We start from the raw sequence: 17,889 nt of genomic DNA, 5'->3' as shown, positions 1-17,889 counted from the left end.
AATCCATAATGGGCATTACTTCAGGAAAATATGTCCACTTCCCAAAGCTCTTAATTCTTTGCCTGACATTGTACAACTGCATGTGCAAGACTTCACCAAACATGCTGCTCTGGGTTTCCTCCCGGATAGCTCAATTTCCTGCATGGTCATACAGTAGCATAAAGTATCATGTGATTCAGAGGATGTCCCTGTAAAGAGGATTTGATGACTTGTGAAAGAAATAGGGTTTAGATAGTTGGGCAAATTCCAGTAGTTCTGTGACTATATAACTTTTCTGCTGCCCAAGTCCCTGCAATAAATAATGAATCACCTACTCACCTCCCTCTTTTTAATTTTTTATTCTTCTCCCTTTTGGTAAAATCAGTGTTGTATTTTACAGTGAAATAAGAGAGGTTGCTAGAGAACAATCCAAGGTGATCCACTGGTGGTTCTGTGCATGCTACCTTTATAACACTTCCAGCCTGTTCATGCAGAGACAAGAAGCAGGAACAGAATATTAGATGCTGTTTGTTCTAGCTGCATGACTAATGTTAGTGATTATGTTTCAGGCTCTCCTGTGTATGTGTGTGAGAATAGGTACTTCAGGTAAGACTACAGAAGCATAGTCTGGTCTGTAGAACAGACGTTTGCTCCAGTATTCTGGTTCTCCACTGTTTTGTAGGGAGCTGTATGCGGGTTACTGCTGTCTGCTGCAGAGCTGGCTGTGTTTCACTGGTGCAATCTGTGAGTTATTTGAACTCCTTTGGCTGAAATTCAGCTCAGTGCTGTGGTCTAAAGTAGCACTTAGGTCTTGTGCTGACTCTCTGCACAGGGGGGAATGTTACCACTTTGTGATGAAACCACTATGTAAAATATTCTATTATCCTTTAAAAAGAACAGGAGTACTTGTGGCACCTTAGAGACTAACAAATTTATTTGAGCATAAGCTTTCGTGGGCTACTGATGCTGGCCTTTAACCTTCCTGTGCCTTATTCCACTGGGGGCAGGAGGGGTTATTCCTGGCAGTTGTGGAACGTATAAAGACATCTGAGAGGAGGTGCTGGCAGCTACCATCTTGGAATGGTTCCTTCTGAGGGGCCAGAACCTGTGGCCTCTTGTAAAGATTATGTTTTTCATAACAAAGCTTTTGGGATTTTCTTGTTACAGAAACATTGACCCCTGGAATGGATCTCTCAGGGGATGGTGGCTGCAGGGAAGGGATGAGACATAGCCCCTTTTACCATAGAGAGCACCCTCTCTCATTTAGAGCTCTGCAACATTTTCGTAAGAAAACCCCAAACTGTATGAAACTTGCCCACCTTGTGGTTATGCAAAAATAACTTGAGCCAGTCTCTCTGTGAATCACTTGAGTGACTTTGGTGCCATTTGTGGCTTCCCATCAAAGCTGAGTGAAATTCACCATTTGGCACAGTTTCCACATGACACTAGGAGAAACTTGGCAGAATCAACTTTCACTTTGAGTCTGGGGTTAGCATCCAAAATTCAAAGTGAAACTCAGGAGGTCAAATGCATCCCTCATGAAACTCAGCTGGAGAAAATAGATTTACACTAGGTTGAATTTAGGGCAGGGTGTCTGAGCCAACATGGATTGAAACCAAATCCCCATGACCCAAAACCAGCAAGTTTCATACAACTCTGTTCATACCTGGTACATGCAGCTTGTTATTTCTCCTTCTTTGGTCACTAGTTCTGAACTGAACAGCTCCCTAAAGAGACAGCCCCAGTAGAGGGCAGTCCTTCCCATAAGCTTGTTCACAAGTGAGACATTCCAATCCTAGCCTATGAAGCAAAAGTTAATTATAGTGGAAAGAGTTAGGTACGCTTTTAATTAAACAGATAAAATATTGCTGCATTAGACTGTGCAACATGTCTGTGTTTCTCTTTCTTCCAGGAAGACCCATTGATACCGAACTGGAACAGACGGAAGCATTCGTTTCCCAAATACTCTGTGTCCCGTCCAGTTCGAGATGCAGATGTTCCATATGGAGTTTCAAGGTCTGTTTCCTTGGCTGCGTTTTGAGGATGCTTCTGGGAACTTGTGTACAATGATGTATTTTTTGAGCCTGTCATTGACAAAGATGCCGAGTTACTTGACCTCACAAGATGATTTTGTTCAAGAATCTAGACATGGAGACAGTTAGCTTGCACATAGACAAGATGCAGATTTGCCTTGTTCCACACCCACCTTCTCCCACTTTCCCTTTTACTCTCCATGCCACTCCATGCTTGAAAAAGTTTCCTCTTTTGCAAGCACTAAGCACCCTACATTCTCCTTCAAATTCCTCCTTCAAGTCCTCTTACTCTGTGAATATTCATGACTTTGATTTCCTCACATCAGTCACGTCTCTGTGCCTATGTGTGGGAAGAAGCATGATCATGTAGACTGGGAGGGCAAAAAAAACATAGATTCTGTTCCTAGTTGTGCAAGGGTCCTCCTGTGCAACCTTGAGCAATGCACTTAACTTCTCTGTGCCTCTGTTTCCTCATCTGTAAAATAGGGATAATAACAGTAATTGCGAAGGGTGTTGTGGAGCTTATTTCAGTCGTGTTTGTAAAGCACTTGGAGATCCTTCTATGGAAAGCACTGTAGACGTGCCACTGAAATTTGAGTTGGATTATAAACTGCGGAGGGATGCACCCTTGTCTTTCTGTGTGTTTTGGAAAGTGCCACACGAACGTATAGGTGATCTATAAATAATAGTAATAATAAAGATCTAGTCCAACATTTTTAAAATTGTTGTCAGTGTCTCAGGTTTGGGAGCCCAACTTAACACTCTTTAAAGGAGCTGGATTTTCAGAAAGTGCTGAGCACCTGCCTCATGAAAATCAGGCAACAGTAAGGCATCTCACATTGGGCACCCCAAGTTAGCAGTCATGTTTGAAAATCTTGGCTCTATTCCTAAGTCCCCATTATTCACAGAACAATATATAGTTACCAGAGTGTGAGTGATCCTACAACATTGGAATCAAAGCATCTGGGTGTGGCATCTTCCAGAAGTTGGGGTTTGATTGAAGAAAGCAAGGAGAGGTGAGTGTGGGCTTGTCCACACTGGCAATTTACAGCGCTGCAACTTTCTCACTCGGGGTGTGAAAAAACACCCCCTGAGCACAGCAAGTTTCAGTGCTATAAAGCGCCAGCGTAGGCCGTGCTCCCAGCCCTGGTAGCTACACCCCTTATGGATGTGGGTTTTTCACAGCTGCGGCAGCTCTTTAGCGTTGCCAGTGTAGATAGCCCTTAGTCTTGCTTATATGCTTCAGCTGAGAAAAGTAAAGGGCAAGGAAATCAATTTGTGTGATTAGTGCATCAGTTAGTACTTTGCACACCGTGGGTGGTCTGCAGATAGCCAGGCTGAGAATCTGTAGTGAGCTGAGTTATTTACTGATGAACTGAGATCCCGGCGCTGTGATCCTACAGGAGTTGCTACCATAGGCTAACTGGACAATGTGTACATTCCTGATGGTCTGCACTCTGTCACTCACATAAACAGTCATTAGACACTTTGCTGCCCTGGGCAATATCCTGTTCTCCTTGTGTGGTAAAAACAGCCCTGCCGAGCAGACAGTAGAATCAGGTGGATTCACTTTAACTTCAGGTGTTTTTATTGAGCTTTAGTTAAAAATTAAACAATACACAAATGTTTATAAAAGAAACTCCTTCAAGAAATAATTCAGCATGCTTTGGATGACTGCAGGGGTCTTATACTGCTTAAAACAATTAGATGCATTTTAAGTGAGTTTACGCATGATTTCTCTCATAGTATCATTTTAAACCTTCTATTGAGAGCTGGATACACTGTTGCGTAGCTGTAATCTCAAAAAACCAATCCCAATGACATCAAAGCTACTCCAGTGGAAGAGAGATACAAGGCTGCAACATAGTTCTCTCTTCCTATTTCCATCAAGGAATACAAACTCATCTTTTAAGCATCCACTGATGCCTCCTTGAGGACAAGGGTGCTCCAGTCAGCTAAATATAAAGGGTCCCACTGGGTTTATTACCGCCTTCACCCTCTACCCCATTTGTTTTTTGTTGCTTCCCTTCAGTAAGGATTAATGGAGACATTATGTAAGAGAGTGGGAATGTCTTATCTGCTCGTTTCCTTTCTCCTGTAAATGTTTCCGCTAATCTGTCCCACCAAAGGCACTAAATTTACCTATATTAATGCAAAAAGAAAAGGAGGACTTGTGGCACCTTAGAGACTAACAAATTTATTTGAGCATAAGCTTTCGTGAGCTACAGCTTACTGAGCATAAGCTTTCGTGAGCAAAGTGAGCTGTAGCTCACGAAAGCTTATGCTCAAATAAATTTGTTAGTCTCTAAGGTGCCACAAGTCCTCCTTTTCTTTTTGCGAATACAGACTAACACAGCTGCTACTCTGAAACCTATATTAATGTAGGGTTCCACAGCAAACAATGAATTGTTGTCTATAGAGATGGAACGTTCGTATTTTGCCATCTGTTTCACAGTGAGACAATGTTAAATTTTAGTTTGTTTTTCCAAGTGTTACCTCTGGAGCTTTGGAAGAACTCTTTGACAGCCTGGCAGGTAGGCCTAGCCACATCCCCAGTGTTTCCTCCAAAGCAATTAGATACGAAATGAGCAGGTAAGAATTTTCCAGTCTGGATCAGGCCCTGTCTACATTAAGGAAATCCACACTGGTGTAAACACATTAATGTAGTTAACGTAACAACGTAATATAATGAAGAGTCCTTGTGGTACCTTACAGACAAACAAATTTCTTTCGACATAAGCTTTTGTGGGCTAAAACCCATTTCGTCAGCTGCATGGAGTGGAAAATACAGCAGAGAGATATAAATACACAGCATATGAAAAGATGGGAGTTGCCTTACCAAGTGGGGGGGCAATGCTAATGAGCCAATTCAATTAAGGTGGAAGTTGGCTATTCTCAACTGTTGAGAAGAAGGGGTGGAAATCACTTTTGTAGTGCTAATGAGGCCAATGTAATCAAGATAGCCCATTTCAAACAGTTAACAAGAAGGTGTGAGTATCAGCAGGAGGGTATTAGTTTTTGTAGTGATCCATCCACTCCCAGTCTTTATTCAGGCCTAATTTGATGGTGTTCAGTTTGCAAATTAATTCCAGTTCTGCAGTTTCTTGTTAGAGTCTGTAGTTGCAGCAGCAAAAATCCCTAATGTAGATGGGCTGTACCAGTGTAAAGCATGGCGTAATCTAGTGAGAGACCAAAGTAAACTGCACTGGGTAAGCCCAGCTTTATGCCAGTTTGGTATGTCTACATTAGATGTTTGCACTGAAGTAGTGACAGCAATACAGTTACATTGTTGTGGATTTCCTTAGAGTAGACAGGGCTTGAATAATCAGGATGCTTAAAACCAGAGAGGCGAGCTGGGTACTCTTCTCAGTTAATTTTTGTCCTGCTGTAGCGTAGTTTGCAAAAATTAATGAGCAAATCATGACAAGGAGGCACATTTTAGTCTTTGGACTGTCTCTTGTCTAAGATGACTCCTTGGTTTGTATCATGGAAACTGCTTTAGTGAATGACAAAAACAAGATCAGCATGGGACACTTCTTACGTTTTTTGACAAGCGCCAAAGTGATGTTCCCAAACAGCTGGTCCTTAAATTAATTTCTTCACTAGTAAACTGAGGATAATAGTATGTCACAGGAAATATAAACTGGAAAAATACAGAGGTAGAGTGTGGATCAAGGGAAAAATATTGATTCCCAACGTCTGTGCCAGAGCACAATCCACCTTCCATTGAAGTTAGTGGAAATCTTTCCATCTACTTCAATCAAAGTGGGACCAGGTCCGCAGTGTGTAAATGTAACATACAAAAGGTAAAACCACCAGTAAGTACAGTGAGAGGTATGACAACAAAAGCAACCTAAAAGAATGCATCTGAGACCAGACATGGGATGGTGGCAAAGCTGTCACTTTGCTCTGGATTGGTATCCAATAATACTTTACTCTTTTAGAGCACTTTTAATTTGAAAATCACAAAGCACAGTGCGAACATTATAGTTAAGCCCCATGACACTTCTGGAAAGTAGGTATAAAATTATTAGTACCCCTATTGTATAAGTGGGTAAAGCTAGTCAAAAAGGTGATGTACTCAAAGTTAAGGAACAACTCAGTGGCAGAACAGGAAATACAGTCAAGAATCTTGACTTTGAGTCCTCAGCTGTAACTACTGGAAGTATTGCGTCTCATTGAGAGACTGACCTTACTTTATTAATTTAGAGGTTTTTTTCTAGTTTTAACAATTTTTCAGGGTCCCTCCCACCGCATACCTACATTTTCAGTCATTTTATTTAAAACTATCTATGCACTGAATGGGCATCCAGATCCCATTCATTTTGTGTCTGTATTCAAACTGGGTCTCTTAGCCCAGAAAATGTTGTAGATACTTGAAGTAAAATTTTCAAAAGCACCTAAAAGTGACTTATAAGCCTAAATTCCATTTTCAAAAGTAATTTAGGCACTTAGGAACCTATGGGTAATTGAAAGTCTTAAGTAGTTTAAGTGCTAATAGAAATTTTACCCTTAATCAAAATATGTCACTGCATTACATTTTCCCATTAGATATAAAATTGATAAGCCACCCTATATAGTAATACACTGCCCCTGCAAAGCCAACATCAGTGTAATGGGTCTATAATATAGTCAAGCTTCAAATCTTAATCTCTTTGTGAGCCACATCCTGTTTTCGGTTAACTGATCTCATGTGGGGGAAATTTACCAGAGGAAATATCTCAAGTTTGGAAAGTACCAAAAACTTATCTTTAGTTTCTTTGTGTAATTCAGTGCCTTTTAAGATAAAGGTGTAATATTTTACAGACCATGAAGGCGAAAGAGAGGGAATAGGCTCACTTAACATACAGCAGAGACATACAGTAGTGTTAGCACATTGAGTTTTTTTGTCTCTCTCTCATTCAGAAACTGAAATTGACCCAACTGTATTATGGTCTCCCCTCTGAAACCATTAACTTCTATTTCTTTGCACTCCCACTTAAAAATGGCCACACTCAGACGTATTTTCTTTAAAAAGTAATTCATACCCTGGCTGAGAATTTCTGCGTCATATTTCAACCCAATGTGAATTTTATGGTCCTAGTTCTAAAACTATGAAAACAGAGGTTTATAATGGAAACATTGACTGATCTTTGCCACTAGCCATTCACACCACTCAAGTTCTGGTTGTGTCAGTGTTTCCATATTTAATTTTGGTAACATAAAGGCCAGTGCTATGGTATGCAATGCTGTCTATCTTGCAGTCAGAAAACAGAACATCTATGAATAAGCTTGCACCACATTGAAGCGGGAAGCATAGATTGAATGGTATTAGGGGCCAATTCTGCAATTGTTTCTCAACCTAAACTCCCATTCACTTAAGTGGCCCTTATTTTTAAGGCCATCAGTTTAAACATTAACCTAGTGTTGCCACTTTCACATTTGCACCATCAAATATCTTATTAAAATTAGAAGCCTGATTTTTAAAAGGTTACACATGCAATTACCATGACTGCATGCACAAATCAGGTAATTGCATACCCACGTTGTTATAATTAGCCATTTGCATGTGCAACGATAGTAATTAATATTAATACTTAGCTTGTATGTAGCACCTTTCATGCACAGATCTGAGTGATTTGCCTGGCATCATACAAGGAAGCTATGGCAGCAGCTGGATTAGAATCCAGAAGTTCTGACCCCCAGTCTGCTGCTCTAATTATAAGACTACACTGTGTGATGTTTACATTTACGTAGCTTTGTAACCCCAATCCCCTTTTCCTCATTCTTGTTTTTATTCAGCTGGTAATATTTTCTGACAAAGCAAAGGACCAAATTCTGCTCTTGGTGACGCTCCTGAAACCCCATTGACTCCAGTAAGATTGTATGGGTATAACTGAGAGAGGGATTTGGTCCAAGAAGGAGATTTTTAATGAACAAAATTAAAGGGCTGGGAACATAAATATGGGAAACCTCTCTTGGAACAACTGCTTGAACTCCTAAAAGAATTTGACCCTTCTCTCTGAAAATACCAGCCACCACAAAATGCTAGTTATTCATCTCTAAATTCCATGAGTAGATTAGCTGACAGCTGTGATTTGAAAACAGTCTTGGGCCACAAAACAAAACGAGCTAAAATGTTTTCTGTTACAGATAACAGAGTTTGAAATGGTAAAGAAAACTGAGCAGCTGCCCATCTATTATGTTACATAAAGAGACCCTGTCCCTTTTGTAGCAGGTTTTCAGTTTGTGTTTAATACTTCCTGTCGTTTTCAACTGACCTCTCAGAAGCCTGAAAATAAAATTTGTTTCCAACAATTTCATCCAAACATTTCCTGCTCTATCTTTCTTAAAACAATCATGGTTTCTATAGGCTGTGTTGTGCAAACACTACCAGGAGCAGTGCTTATAGAGTACAATACTCAGTAGTGGGTGCTTGCAAAAATGGTCCTATTGTGAGTGCATGAGCACAGAGCATCACAGCTTTGGGTAGAGAATAAATACTGTAAGTCATAATAAAAAGTGGCTATCTTTTTAGATATAGTTCTCTCCAACTGTGTTTGATTTTTAAACTAAACTACTCTTTTGAAATCTAGATAACATATCTCCCAAATGATGACAAATACTATTTTTTCCTATATTACTTGACATTGTCTATTTAAGACAGGGAGGTGGGAGTTTAATGGAAAGATTTTTGGGAATCTTTTCTCTTGCCTGTACCACAGATGTGATAGAACACTTGAAAAAAGAACATTACTATATTGTGCAGGCAACCAAAGAGCTGAGTCACACAACAGCCATGTGAGTGGAGTTGATGAATATTTCTGAGCTCTTCATAAAACACATTAATAGAACTGTTTTATCACGTGGGGTGGGGGGAAGGTGAGAGGCAGGAAGTTCAAGATCTTACCTAAATGTTTCTTTCAGCCTTTCTATAAAGCAGTACAGAAAATACAAGCAGAATCAAAGAAGTACTTTTGGGCAGGACTGGGCTAGATGGACCACTGGTCTGATGCATTACTTGCACCTTTCTCTGTAAGGGTCCAGTCCTGCTAAGTATGGAGTGCCCTCAACTCCCACTTCGATTGTTCTCTCAACTTGTCCTCAGGGGGCGGGGGAAGAGAACTCCCTTCTTATGAAGAAACCTTCCGAGGTACGTGGTCTAAATGAAATCACTGAAAAGAATCTGGGGACTCTAGTGCAGTACAAACTGAGAGGCAAAAATAGGAGGCAGTTGCAAAAAAGGCTAGTGTCATTCAGGTGTATTCAAAGGCATGTCATATGTAAGACAGTAGGTAATTGTCCTGCTCTGCTCAACACTGGTGAGGTCTCAGCTGGAGTACTGTGTCCAATTCTGGGTGCTGCACTTTAGGAACGATGGGGACAAGTTGGAGAGAGTCCAGGGGAGAGGAACAAAAACAATAAAAGCTTCAGAAAACCTGATCTATGAGGAAAAATGGTAAAGGAAAAAAACTGGGCATGTTTAGTTTTGAGAAAACATGACCCAGGGAGGACACGAGTGTCTTCAAATATGCTCAGGGTTGTTATAAGGAGGTTGGTGATTAATTGCCATGTCTGCTGGAGGTAGGACAAGAAGCAATGGGCTTAATATGCAGCAAGGAAGATTTAAGCTAGATATTAGCAAGAGTGTTCTATCTAGAAGTTGTTTGTAGTGTTGGAGCCCTGTTGGTCCAAGGATATTAAAAAGACAAGGTGAGTAAGGTAATGTATTTTATCTTATAACTATAAGGGCAGTTAAGTTCTGGAATAGGCTCCAAGGGAGGTTGTGGAGGATTTTAAGAATAAGTTAGACAAACACAGGTCAGAGATGGTCCCTGTGAGCTCCCCCAGGCCCCTCACACACTGCAGATCTATGTGAGCCCTCGCCCCCCCACCGGAGATCCCTGTGAGGTTCACCCACCCACCTACACTGCCATCCACAAACACTGGGGATCCCTGTGACCTTCACCCACCCCCACACACTGCCATCCACACATTGGAGATCCCCTGTGCGCTCCTCCATCCCCCACACAGACATTGTGGATCCCCTGTGAACTCCCCAGGTGCTCCCCCAGCCTCCCCCCACAAACACTGGGGATCCCTGTGAACTCTCCCAGCACCCCCACATACTGCAGATCTATGTGAGGTCCCCCCCACGGAGATCCGGCTGAGGTTCATCCACCCACCCACGCTGCCACGCAGACACATTGGAGATTCCCTGTGAGCTACCCCCAGCCATCCACAAACATTGGGGATCCCTGTGACCTCCCCCAGCCATCCACACACATTGGGGATTCCTGTGAAGTTCACCCACCCCCACACACTGCCATCCACACACACTGGAGATCCCCTATGCATTTCTCCAGTCCCCACACAAACACTGCGGATCCCCTGTGAGCTCCCCAGGCCCCTCCCCACTGGGGAACCCTCTGAACTCCCCCAGCCCCCCACACACTGGGGATCCCTGTGAGCTCCCCCAACCCCTCCCCACCTTGGGGATCCTTGTGAGCACCCCCAAACCCTCCACCCACATTGGGGATCCCTGTGAGCCTCCCCAGCCCCCCACCATTACACACACCGGGGATCCCTGTGAGCTCCCCCAGCCCCCACACCGGGGATCCCTGTGAGGCCCCCCACCACCACACCGGGAATCCCTGTGAGCCCCCCCCAGCCCCCACTGGGGATCCCTGTGAGCTCCCCCAGCCCCCACACCAGGACTCCCCCCCCAGGATCCCTGAGAGCTCCCCAGCGCCCCCTCCCCCCCCCCCCCGGCGATCCCTATGACTCCCCCCCGCCCCCCGGGGATTTCAGGCCCTGGCTCTGGTTTCTCTTTGTGGTTGAACAAAGAGCCGGCCTCGGCCTCGGCCTCTTGCTGCCGCCAGCTCCGACCCCGGGCTGCCGGGGGAGGGAAGTGCCGCAGCGGCAGGCGGCAGCTCAGACCGGGCCCCGGCCAGGGACAGCTGCGTGGCGGGCGGGCTCCCTGCAGCAGCCTGGGGCTCAGGTAAGGTGGCGGCCGGGCCGGGATCCCCGCCCCCTCCAGGCTGGGCTTGGGCGAGCGGGACTGCCTTGACCCCCCCCCACCCCCCAGGTCAGGGACCCCAGGGCCTCGCAGCCGAGCGCGGGCCAGAAATCTCGCCCCCCCGATCTCCCCCATCGCGGGTCAGAGACCTCAGGACCCCCCGCTGTGCTCCCCCCGCCCCCCCCCCGGGCATGGGCCACCTCGACCCCCTGAGCCCCCACCACAGCCCATCCTGCTTCCCCAGCGCTCGGCCTCAGCCCTGCTGGGCCTGAGCTGGTTTGGGTTTAGCGGGCACGGGCCGGGGGGTGTCGGTGGCCTGCGATATCCGGGAGGCCAGGCTAGGTCTGGAGATCCCATTCCCTTCTGGCCTTCCGCTCTGTCGTCCCCCCTGGAAACACGTGTCTTCCGATAGGTCATTGCACAGAGAGAGAGGGAGAGCTGGCTTCCTCCTTACACTAAAGTCAGTAGGGGGTTTTTCAGGCCCACCGACTGAAATAATCCAGCCCATTCCCTATCAGGGAAAAGCCTTGTGCAGAACTTGTAAAGCCACCTTTATAGCATGTATAGGAGCCAATAATGGTTTCGGTTATACGTTCTTTAGGTAGTGCCTTTATCATATGAGACCCTGGGGGGAGGGAAATCGATGGAGGCTTTGGCCAACCACCCAATAATAATGTAGCTGGTATCCAGCAAAGGCAAGCCATTGACTTGGAGGTATTTGAGAATGTAGCTAGCTGGCCTCCTTAGTAGTAGGTTCCAAAAACATCTTGGCTGAGTTAAACACTCCTGAATGCCCCTGTGTATTTTCTGACCACTGTTGGTGCAAGAATCTTCTTCTCTGCAGTTTCTACTATCTGGAACACCCTTCTTTTATTTCTCGAGCTTGTTGACTTTTCATCTTATTTCAAATCTTAACTGAAAATAACTTTTTGATGCCTAGGCCTGTTAGAATCTCCCTCCCTCTCTTAGGAGTTTTGTATTAATCTTTACTGATGTAACACATTTAGGGATACAATATGTATGCAAGGTACCACAGAGAAAAGAAAACAGTATAATCTTACAGCTGTTTACACAAGCAAAAGTCCCACTGAAGTCAGTGGAGACTTTCCTGCACAAGAATTACAGGATATCTAATCTAGGGCACTGATCACCACAGAAAAATGTGCAGCATGTCTAGAAGATGGCCTTATAATTGTACAGTATTATATTCCTCTAGGTTCCTGGCTGATCAGAGCCTGTGTGGGTTTTTAGGGCAGGAAAAAATTGCATTCTGTTCTCTGAGCTAACATGAACATTGATTCTGTTTTTTCAGATTATTAGTTAATAACAGTTTTCTGCTAATGTCACCATTGGTACCAGGACGGGTACTTCTGTGTTAGTGCTGTCATGAGAAAAATGTGATTCATAAGGGTACAATTATGAATTATATTTGTTCAGGTTCTATATGTAATAAAACCCTGAATTTTCCAAATGGTTCTTGAGTCCTCCAGAGGCAGTGTTGGCCTGATTTTCACAGTGTCCATTAACTACAGAGGGAGAGCTGGAGGTGCTCAGCAAATCAGGCCCTATGTGTCTAGTGGCTAGAGCATGTCATTAGTTAGTGGACTTGTATTTTCCTGGCTTTGCCTCTATCTTCCTTTGTGACTGTGGGAAAGTCACTACACCTCTCTGTTCTGGAGTTTCCACATCTGTAAAATGCAATCATGGACAAGCTTTGGGTGAAATGGGAACTAGAGTTCTTGAGACTGGGGATTTACTCTACAGGAAATAATTCTGCTGTGCAATATTGACCAATGGTGGTATAGTTCTAAAAAGAACAGACATATTTACTTTGCCCTGAAAACAAACCTGAAAACTATGCAAAGCCCCTCAGCTTCCTCTTGATTATAATGTATCTGTTTTCATTTTGTGATTCAGGGGAATTTTAAATCTGTACAGTAATTTCCTGCTGGTACCTAGTCAAATCCCACCGTGACACTTAGTCACACATGTCAGCTACAGATTTAATTAAACCGATCGCTAGATTACTACACAAGGTTTGAAGTTGCCTTGTGGACTTTGATGCTCAATGTATTATTTCACATCTACCGGAGCGGGTGTCTGCTTGTTTCAGCAGTTAGTGTGTTCCACATCTTTCACAGCAGTTTACTTCAGATGGCTGAGAGGGCAGACAGAGTCTCTCCGGATGGCCCTGACTCATCTCCTGATGAAAACGAATTTCCCTTTGGTTATCCCACCAGCATCTGTGAGAATGTGCCCGATCACAAATACCTGTGTAGCAGCTGTAATAACGTCTTGAAGAAAGCCCAGCAAACGCTATGTGGGCATAGATACTGCTCGGCTTGCCTGTCATGGGTTGTACGGTAAGTTCTTTCAACAGGGGACCACGTGATAATGCATTTCTGCCAAGAAGACCGAAAGATTTCAAGTGGCTGATTCTGTAGCTGCAAACCTAATAGGATGATCTGTTGTGATAATCTACTAAATAGAGAGAAAGTGCTAGAGTAGAGTTTGAGAGTATCTGGGATGTTGATAGTAGTAATTTTATCATCCATGTATACTTCCTTACAGTGGGATTATTTTCAGGATGTATGTCTCTAGGCTTTGAGTGTGGTGTAGTGGTCAGGATTCCTAGCTTCTCCTCTTGGCTCTGCTGTTGTCTTGCTGTATAACCCTAGGCAAACTACCTCTCTATACTTCAAGTATCAGGGGGTAGCCGTGTAAGTCTGTATCCACAAAAACAATGAGGAGTCCGGTGGCACCTTAAAAACTAACAGATTGATTTGGGCATAAGCTTTTGTGGGTAAAAACCCCCACTTCTTCAGATGCATGGAGTGAAAATTACAGATAACAAGCATAAATATACTGGCACATAAAGAGAAGGGAGTGACCTTACAAGTGGAGAATCAGTAATGACAAGGCCAGTTCAGTCAGGGTGGATGTGGTCCACTCCCAATAAATTGATGAGGAGGTGTCAATACCAAGAGAGCGAAAATTGCTTTTGTAGTGAGCCAGCCACTCCCAGTCCCTATTCAAGCCCAAATTGATGATGTTAAATTTGCAAATGAATTGTAGCTCTGCAGTTTCTCTTTGAAGCCAGTTTCTATATTTCAGTTTCCCTTCCCAGTCTAAAAGGGAGAGCTCATAGGAAGGCTATTGTGAAGTGACTTTAATATGTGTAAAATGCTTTGCAATTCTTGGATGAGAGGTGCTATGGAAGTTTAAAATGTTATTATTTTAGAACATTATAAAGTGCACGATGTAAAATCTGGGTCAGTGCCCAGTGAGGAGCCAACCCTCAGAACAATCGCAGCCCTTTTGCTTGGAGATAGATGGATATTGTTCTTAATTGGTTAGCTGCTTCTCCCGTCTCCTCCTTAAGGGCTAGTCTACGCTGACAATGCTAAAGTGCTGCCGTGCCTTGTGTGGTCGTGGTGCAGTGCTGGGAGAGAGCTCTCTAAGCGCTCTAAGTAAACCACCTCCATGAGGGGCGCAGCTCCCAGTGCTGGTGCATTGTCCACTCTGGCGCTTTACAGCGCTGAAACTTGCTGCACTGGGGGGGGGGGGGGGAGCGTTTTACACCCATGAGCCAGAAAGTAGCAGTGCAGTAAATTGCCAGTGTGGACAAGCCTTAATTATATATCCTGATTAAACTGTAACAAAAAGCTGAGTCGGTCAGCCAGCCACATGTGACTGGCAGGTCAAAGCATTATGATGTAATGGCAGTTTACACAGAATGCATTTGGCCTACTAGGCTAAATTCTGTTTGCTCACACTGGTGTAAATCCAGAGTAACTGCTGCAGTCAGTGGAGTCACTCAGGACTTGCACTCCTGAAAGTAAGAACAGAATTTGCTCTGTGCGCTTATATCTTCTCATGACAACCTTGTAATGCAGCTGGAAACTGAACCAAGCTAACCTGCTGAGCTAATACATGATTCAGCTGGATGGTAATTGCAGCATCACAAAAGTGCTTACCTCTTCCTGAAAAGTGTTGTTTTTTCCCTTTAATTACACAAGTATAAATGCTAATTTAAGAAATATGTTAAATTAAAACCAAAACATTTTGTGGCAGTGTGATCCTTCCAACTGGAAAGTATGATGATGCCACTTTAGCGTTCACTCCAGCACCAGCTATGCCATTGTTGGGAACACTGGGGCAGGGCAACACCATTGCCCTTCATGTGAACACACAATAGCCAGTTTTACAAGTCAACACAACAATGGTGGCCTGTGTGAATGAAGAGACGATTGAGCCCTGAGATATATCCTGGCAATTAAAAACCTAGCCACCTACCAGAGAAGAAAGGATATCACTTCTGTGTTAAAAGACTTCAGATTTCAGGTTATTGTACACTACATGGAGTTAGTGCCTACCTCACTGAGAGAAGCAGATTCCCAGCATTGCTGGCTTTGTAGAGCACAATAATCATGATGGTTCAGATTTTGCAGATAGATGCTTAAAAATTGTGGACTTTCAATGGGACCAAGATTTGGCCCTTTTACCATAAACTGGGTTGACCTTGAGCTGAAAGTCATACTTTTGTTGGTTTTTTTTTAATTTGTCATTCTTGAAACAGAGGCTCTCTTAACTACAGTTCACAAATAATTTTTTTTATTAATTTTTTTCCACCAGAAACAACAAAAACCCAGTTTGTCAGAAATGTAATGCAGAGGATCCTGGAACAGTAAATGAAGGAAGCTTACTGGCAGAAGAAAGGGTATGTAATCGTGTTTGTATTGATGTTTCATTTGTCTCTCTGGGCTAATGCTAGAGTCATTGAAGTATTATTTTTTAGAAGAGAGAACAGTAAAGAAAGTGATGGTAGCTCATTCCGCAGTTGTGCATATTAACCTAGATACCTTAACATCCTGGATGTTTCCTCAATTCTTGATCCAAAAAGCGTTTGGATGTCAGTAGCACCTTGTGAACTCCAGCAAGTTCTGCACCAAGAAGCCCTAAAATCTGCTGCAAAGTTAACTTATTCTATGGGCATGAAATACCCTTCATTCCCATCTTCCCACTCCCAAACACACCACCTCAATTATTGTTGTTATTGCTTAACATCATATTTTGGTCGCACCTACAGACCTCAGCCAGCTCAGTGCCCCATGGTGCTACGCACTGTACAAAAATGTATCCATGCCTTAACCAAAGCCAGCTGGGGAACAGAAGGAGGCCAAAATGTAGGTGGGAGACTAAACTTTATCTGGAGCTGATCCAGAACTCTGAAATGAACTCCCACAAGAACTAAGGACCATCACTTACCTCCCAACTCTCTGTTCCAAGTGCAAGGTGCCTTTCTTTCACCTGCCTTCTCTAATAAAAACACATAGCAACAGATATGTTTACATATGAAAAAAAAACAGTACCAAACCAAAACACACCAATGCATACGCTTCTCCCTCTGGGGAGAGGATGAGAACAAACCTCGCAGGACAGATGTTAGTTACGTTACCTAATACACTTCTGGAAGGCGGCTCAGATAATACGGTGAGGAGTGTGGTACAAGAACCTATATAGAAAAGAGTAGAATAGACAAGACTGGCTAGCTGTGTTGCCCGGAGAACACCGTGGGAGCCAGGGGGCCTGGAGAACATCACAAAAAACTCATTGTTGAAAGTAATCAGACAAAAATATTCACTGACAAATTTTCAGGGGGGGTTTAATTAAGAATATTTTTGATGATGAATATTTTCACTATATTTTGGGTTTTGGCTCCTGAAGTGTTCTCAGAACAGCTTGGCTCAGAATCTCCTTTCCCTCATGTGTCCCAGGGAGTTGGGGAGCTCTCAGCTGGCATCAGTGGTTCAACTCCTCAGATAACTGCTGCTGCACTATTCTCCATGGGGACCAGTTCACTCCCCTACACTGTGGCTACAAACTGGACCTTGGCTCTTTCTCCCAAATCCCCTACTCCCTGGTTTCATGGAACAGTGCAAGAAAGCATGCTTGGTAATCCAACTAAGTCTCCCTCGTGGAGAATGATGTGGATCAAAAGGCATCTGCAGCTAGGTCTCAGTGGGGAAAGGAAAAAGAAAACAAAGTACTGGGCACAAGGCACCCATAAAATGATAATTTTGAGATAAAATATTGAATTCTGTAGGATCTTGGGAAAATGTCCAATTCTGCAGCAAATCCCCAGAGCTACAGTATTGCAGAGTACCGGGGGCCCAGGTATAAGCCTAAGTACAAACAAAACCGTTTTGTACTGCTCACGATACTCATCAATTCTGTGAAAACCTCGGGATTTCTGTAGTGTGGGACTTCTATAAAACCGTTAGTGGGACTTTCTGTAAAACTGTAGGTGGGATGTGGTGACCAAGGCACCAGTCTTGTCAGCTGATCCACAGGGGCAGACCCTAACGCCTGCACAGAGGCCTGCGGAAGTTCAGTGGGGCTTCACACAGACTTGAGGACTCTGCTTGTGAATCAGCTTGCAGGGCTGGGGTTTGTAAACAGTGTGAATTTGTTAGTCTCTAAGGTGCCACAAGTACTCCTTTTCTTACTGTGAATAATAGACTCCTTAGCAGGTTTGCTCATTTGTCCCTTATCAAGGCCCTCCCCTCCACCTCTCCTGTGTCTTTGTCAGACTTTGCTCCCGCATACTATTAGTTTGCTTATGTGTGTGTATGTATGTATATAATATGAGAAATAAGTTTTCCACACAATAACAATAGCTTATTCCATGATCTGTTACTGAGGTAACCTTTGGCCTCCTGGGCTGATTCTTTGCCCCCTTTGTTTGATGACCCTCGGTGTGCTACAGCTAACTGAGAGGTACTGAGCAGCTGCATGATTTATTGAATTCAGCGGGAGGATCTGAGGGCATCCCCCTATACCCGCTGCCACCTTCTACACACTGCTACGCAGGGGGCT

The 17,889-nt window shown here is 43.8% G+C and overlaps 1 protein-coding gene across 5 annotated transcripts in view; it reads left to right on the top strand.

Annotated features, from left to right (window-relative positions):
- TRAF1 (TNF receptor associated factor 1) overlaps positions 1-17,889 on the top strand; it is a 64,598-nt gene that overhangs the window by 20,313 nt on the left and 26,396 nt on the right. For 3 of the 5 annotated variants that reach the window (XM_073314965.1, XM_073314968.1, XM_073314970.1), the window contains 3 exons: positions 1,892-1,995; positions 13,152-13,373; positions 15,646-15,730. In XM_073314965.1, the coding sequence (XP_073171066.1) occupies positions 1,892-1,995; positions 13,152-13,373; positions 15,646-15,730 (411 nt within the window). The remainder of the gene's footprint in view (positions 1-1,891; positions 1,996-13,151; positions 13,374-15,645; positions 15,731-17,889) is intronic. The other 2 variants (XM_073314967.1, XM_073314966.1) reach the window with 2 other exon arrangements.

This window comes from Lepidochelys kempii, chromosome 16, assembly GCF_965140265.1.
Source record: "Lepidochelys kempii isolate rLepKem1 chromosome 16, rLepKem1.hap2, whole genome shotgun sequence".
Classification (NCBI taxonomy): Eukaryota; Metazoa; Chordata; order Testudines; family Cheloniidae; genus Lepidochelys; species Lepidochelys kempii.
This window is presented reverse-complemented; position numbering and strand designations above follow the sequence as displayed.